General features: G+C 40.8%; 1 protein-coding gene across 1 annotated transcript; it reads right to left on the bottom strand.

The window, feature by feature from the left end:
• Window positions 1-2,499: 2,499 nt before the first annotated feature.
• On the bottom strand, window positions 2,500-4,680 carry LOC147423753 (heavy metal-associated isoprenylated plant protein 7-like). Its single transcript, XM_086501510.1, has 4 exons — window positions 4,524-4,680; window positions 3,552-3,721; window positions 3,130-3,217; window positions 2,500-3,008 (listed from the first exon to the last, which is right to left on the bottom strand). The coding sequence occupies exons 1-4, from the start codon at window positions 4,678-4,680 to the stop codon at window positions 2,761-2,763; spliced, it is 663 nt and encodes a 220-aa protein (XP_086357636.1). The 3' UTR covers window positions 2,500-2,760.
• Window positions 4,681-5,745: the final 1,065 nt, after the last annotated feature.

Genomic DNA, 5,745 nt, shown 5'->3' with positions numbered 1-5,745 from the left:
TTGGCATAACTTTATATCCTTAAATCAACGTGAACTCACTATACACAGATGTCAATCGATCATAAATGGCTCAACTTGACCAAAGCACATAGATTGCATAAACATAGATGCAAGATATTCATAACAATGAAGAATTAAAAACACATTCCCTTAAATAAGCAAAATCGCTGCAAATCAACTCATCAACAACCTCTAGCCATATGGCATCAATTGCAATAAAATACATAAATAGCTTTAGCAACTCACTACCATAAGCTATAAGTTATCAAATGCTACATACATTGCATCCTTTTAATGCAAAAAGAAACATACATAAGCAAGAGAGAGCAAAGCACATGAGAGATGATGGAGCAAGCCTTCGCTTCTAGAATGATTAAGCTTAGTTTACTATAGAGCTCTCTTATTGTCTTAGAGATTATGACTAAAAATGGTAAATAAGTGAGTTAATACAGTGTGATGTCACACATGGCATGTTTGGCCATGGTGCATTGTCCCTTTACCCAACACACACACACACACACACACACACACACACACACACACACAGAGGTTTTATTGTTCTACTTCTCTTTGGTTCAATGTAATACCTAGAATCTTTATAGGTTTTGCTAGATAGACTACCCACACTTCTCATGCAGGACCTCCCACGGTGGTTATTTTCATAAAAGTTCCTTTTGTGTTGTGTATATTAATTTTGGATAAGTGAAAACTTAACTTGAGAAACTTACTAACTTTGATGAGATTGTAAATTTGATCCTAAAGCGGGTCCAAAGTATCTTTCCTTTTTGCAAGTTCCATCTTTACTCTGATCATAGATGCCAAGTTATCAATATCTACCCTAAGCTATTCGTGCCTCATAACTTTATGTTTTGAAAAACTTGAGTGGAAATTTTTACTATAAATTGTTTTGTGCTTTTGTGTTCTATCTTTGACCTCATATTGGTAGACTCACACCCTTTGATCATATGCTATTCAACATCTCTTGTTAACTTAGCCTACTACTAATACTGGCTCTTGCTACTCTAGAATCTTGTTTGGTATAAAATTATAAGTTTATCTAGGCTTCTCGGCCAAGCCTCTTCACAGTACTCAAGATACATTTTCAAAGGCCGGTTGTCATCTATTGCTACATCCTTAGCAGCATATAGTTGGATTGGAACCCATTGTTCCAAGCAAGAACAAAGCATATTGAGGTGCACTACCACTTCATCAGATTGGCGACATCGTTCTTAGATACATGAGAGCAAATGGGCAAGGCTGTAAACATCTTCACGAAGTCCTAGGGAGCAAAGAAGCTGAGGCATTTTCGAGCTATTCTTCGGGTACGAGAGATGTCATTGTGCTTAAGGGGGAATGTTGAGATATCAAGCTCAACACATGGTATGCACATATGACTTTTCACCCACATTTATCATTGGCACAAGGTAGAAAACATGAGAATGATCGTAAGTGGTACTGTAGCTAGACTTCAACAACATGGTCTGCCCACTGAGATTGACGATCACTTATCTTACGAGCTTGTTCACCAATGGTAGCACCTTAACCGTTGTAGTAGTTCTCAGGATGTTATATTTCCTACTTACGCTTTGTAGATCTTATCATCATTTTGAGTAGGGAAGAAGCATAAGCAACTTTGTGCCTCCGTCTCCCTTGCTCTCTTGGTTTTGTGCACGTGTGCTTGCAAGAGCTCAAGCTTCCTCTTTCTCTATCTTTTTATAATCTTAGCATAGTTGGTTGGTGATTTGTGATAGTCGTTATTTTGTGGCCTGCGCCTTGAGTGCTAAAATTGATACAACAATGACAAACAAATATGAGAATCTAGTTAGCCACTTAGTTCTACTAAGATGATTTAAAATATGAGAATCTAGTTAGCCACTTAGTTCTACCCTAAGATTACCGGCTAGCGTATTCTCTCTCTCTCTCTCTCTCTCTCTCTCTCTCTCTCTCTCACACACACACACACACACACACACACACACACACACAATCTCTCTCTCTCTCTCTCTCTCTCTCTCTCTCTCTCTCTCACACACACACACACAATCTTACACAATCTCTCTCTCTCTCTCTCTCACACACACACACACACACACAATTATCTTACACAATCTCTCTCTCTCTCTCTCTCTCTCTCTCTCTCTCTCTCACACACACACACACACACACACACACACACACACACAATTGTATTGTGTGTGTGTGTGTGTGTGTGTGAGAGAGAGAGAGAGAGAGAGAGAGAGTACGCTAGCCGGTGATCTTAGGGTAGAACTAAGTGGCTAACTAGATTCTCATATTTTAAATCTTCCAAATAGCATAAAACCAAGTGGACAAAGATATAAGAAAGACTTGAACCCACCATGGCAATATTGTGGGACCGAGTGGCATGCTTGCTATATTGAAGACAAAACTACTCCAAAAATGGCCCAATGTAGCCGACATTGATAAAGGAAATGTGAAGGCTATCAAAGAGGAAAAAAAGAGATGCTCCAAATGTAAGCAATTTATCATTGTTTTATATCACATAAAAGGAGCTAGAAGGGGCCACATTTCTATCCCATCATTCTCAAGTAATGATACACAGACTGGAGGCCTCCATCTTTGTTGTTCTTGATGAATGTTTATCGGAAATTTTACCTTATCTTTATTTTGTTGCATTACCAAGAATATGAAGGCTAGCCTGCTTAAGCACAAAGCATGAATGCTTAGTTACAAAATGGAAAGACTCAATGGAGTCATGTGTTTTGATTCACATTTAAGGCTTCACATGATGGCACAATCTGTATTCTCATTGGAGAAGTATTGAGGTGGATAAACAAGGGGCCCGATTACTTTTTTGGGTTGCTCTTTAGATTTCTCATCAGTCTTCTTATTGGGTTCTTGTTTCTTAGTTACAACAAGCTCTACGTGTTTGCGGTATCTCTTGGTCACATCTGCACATACTTTCTTTGGATCTAGAGACTTTCCTTTTATCGTGACCTTGTCAGCTTCAAGATGCACGCTATACACATCTGCTTTGAAAGGTGAGAAACTTAAGTGCCATATTCTCTCTAGCATGAGTAGCCAATAGTAAAAAGGAAACACCAATGTTTGCACTATGGCCAAACTTGTGTGATAAGTTTAGCGTTTTACCTCCCACACACCAAGCAATCTCCATGAGCTTCTTTCTACAAGCATCACAATGCATGTGTGCTTTGAGGACTACGGTAACATCTTCTGGCTGCAACGAGGAGTAACATATAAAATACATGACAATAGTGTTTCGATAAATCCAATGATCAACATCATAGGTAGCCAACCTCCATAACATCCCATCTTTGAATTATTTATTCAAGATGGACACGACTACTAACTATTTAAACTTATCTTCTCTCAACATTTACACGAGGTTCCTCGAATTTCTAGTGCAACTAGCATACTTAGACTTGCTGGCATGCATACACATCACAATTTTTTGCATTGCATCCATATATATCACAATTTCTTGTGCTGCATCCATGCACATCACAATTTGCATGCAAAATAAGATTATAAGAGAAGAAAATGCGGTGTACCTCTTTTTTCTTCTCTGGAGGAGCAGCGGGAGGAGGATGAGCAAGCAAGCAAGTGATCTTGCTGTTACTTTTGTTGTAAAGCACAGCAAAAAGCTTGAAGGGATCAACATCCTTGCCCACCTTCAAGGTCACCTTTTGTGCTTTCATGTCAATGTTGATGTCCTCAACCCCTATCATTTCCATTGAACATGAATTTGAGAAGGGGCATACACCATGCGGTAGGAAAAAATGCAAACACCATGAAAGAGAAGCAAAATAGAAAGGCTCTTGCCATTACTATTCAATATGACCTAAACTATGGCACACTTTTAGGCAATGCATACAAAGTGGCATTCGAACGTGATGAAAGCTTAAACCTTTTCCATTTAAATTTAATCTAAGCTATAATGTAGGGCATGTCTCAACCCTTGCCATCTGAATCAGATATGAGCTACAAACTCGGCACACTTACAACAATCGGCACATAACTTGGTCGATGTTAACTCCACTCAATATAAGCTAGAACTTAGAAGGGTCAGCAATCGATACATACACAACTCAGTTACAATTACTCCATTCTACGACTTAGAAAGCTCTCAATTCTGGCATTTAAATGCAATATGAACTACAAAGCCACAACTTAGCAAGGGCTCAATCCTTGGCATTTGAATGCCATATGATCTACAAAATGGAACCCTTCATCAGTTGTGACACAAAGGCAATGGATGCTATTTTTGATGCATTATTCCCGGGTTACTCACTAAGGGTTACCATATGGTATCACATGGGTGTACAATAGGAGGGTTTTGCAAGGCAAAAAAGGCAGGTGACGCCTCCCTAATACTACTAGTAAATTCCCGGGGGACATTATCCAGCCCATTTCTATGATTTGATACATAAAACATGGCATTGTGAGAATGCGATTCAATTCAAGATGTAGCACACCATCAAAGACAGTACAACATGAGACATGCAAAGCAAAAGAGGCGATGCCTGGGTAGCCTACAATGGCCTTGTACACCTTGTAGCGGCATGAATTGCAGTCCATTTTGGCTTGCAAGACCACCTTCCTCTCTTTCTCTTTCTCCTTCTCCTTCTCATCTTTCTTGGCATTCTGTGCAGCGAGGCCATGGCAACAACCCACTTCCATGCATTAGCACCCATTTCATGAAAAGCCCTCATCGACACAGCTCTCAACAACCCATTTTGCATGCGCCTCTGCAAAGCCCAAAATGCAGCTCAACATACCTGAGTCATGATGGACGGCTTCTCAGAGAGAGAGAGAGAGAGAGAGAGAGAGAGAGAGAGTTGATGTTGGCTGGTCTCTCTGTCTCTGGCGCTCGCTGCTGCTTGGCCAAAGTAAACTCTTCTGGAGGGGCCACCCCCCACCCCTTTTGCTGCACGTTGTCGCATTTTTAATGAGAGGAGGTCGACGGCAGAAGGTCTAAAGATACCCTCCTCTTGTTTAACGGATCCGGTACACCTCGAGTTCAACGCATGGCATGATCCATCGAGAAGAGAGAGAGAGAGAGAGAGAGAGAAAAGAACAAGAACAAGAGCCTTCTGAAGAGAACTCTTAGAGTCTTCGGAACAATCCTACGCATTTTTAATGAGAGGAGGTCGACGGCAGAAGGTCTAAAGATACCCTCCTCTTGTTTAACGGATCCGGTACACCTCGAGTTCAACGCATGGCATGATCCATTGGAGAGAGAGAGAGAGAGAGAGAGAAAAGAAGAAGAAGATGGGAACTCTTAGAGTCTTCGGAGCAATCCTAGCATTTTTAATGAGAGGAGGTCGACGGCAGAAGGTCTAAAGATACCCTCCTCTTGTTTAACGGATCCGGTACACCTCGAGTTTAACGCATGGCATGATCCATTGGAGAGAGAGAGAGAGAGAGAGAGAGAGAGAGAGAGAGAGAGAGAGAGAGAGAGAGAGAAGAAGAAGAAGAAGAAGAAGAAGAAGAAGAAGTAGACTCTTAGAGTCTTTTGAACAATCCTAAGGGACATCTATCACACAAGTTGTGAACTCAAGCCCTGTTACTATCATCTTGAGAGAGAGAGCGAGAGACATAGACTTCATTATCATCCTCGAAGTTCAAATCTGACCTATGGGACCTAAAGACACAGATCATGTGGGGTGCGTAGAGCTAATAGATGACCTCTCGATGCTCAAGAATTGTGGAAATGAGCGTCTCAATTGAGAGTCAACATCGTGA

This window comes from Adiantum capillus-veneris, chromosome 26 (genome assembly GCF_014529385.1).
Source record: "Adiantum capillus-veneris isolate H3 chromosome 26, ASM1452938v2, whole genome shotgun sequence".
Taxonomy (NCBI): domain Eukaryota; kingdom Viridiplantae; phylum Streptophyta; class Polypodiopsida; order Polypodiales; family Pteridaceae; genus Adiantum; species Adiantum capillus-veneris.
The sequence above is the reverse complement of the archived record's forward strand: the minus strand, read 5'-3'. Positions and strand labels throughout refer to the sequence as shown.

What these genes read in the sequence shown, in the direction of transcription:
- LOC147423753 (XM_086501510.1), bottom strand. Translation starts at nt 4,680, where the DNA reads ATGGAAGTGGGTTGTTGCCATGGCCTCGCTGCACAGAATGCCAAGAAA. An exon ending in CTCCAGAGAAGAAAAAAGAG is followed by an intron (nt 3,218 to 3,551) that starts GTACACCGCATT and finishes TCCTCGTTGCAG; the next exon opens with CCAGAAGATGTTACCGTAGT. An exon ending in GATTGCTTGGTGTGTGGGAG is followed by an intron (nt 3,009 to 3,129) that starts GTAAAACGCTAA and finishes CTTTCAAAGCAG; the next exon opens with ATGTGTATAGCGTGCATCTT.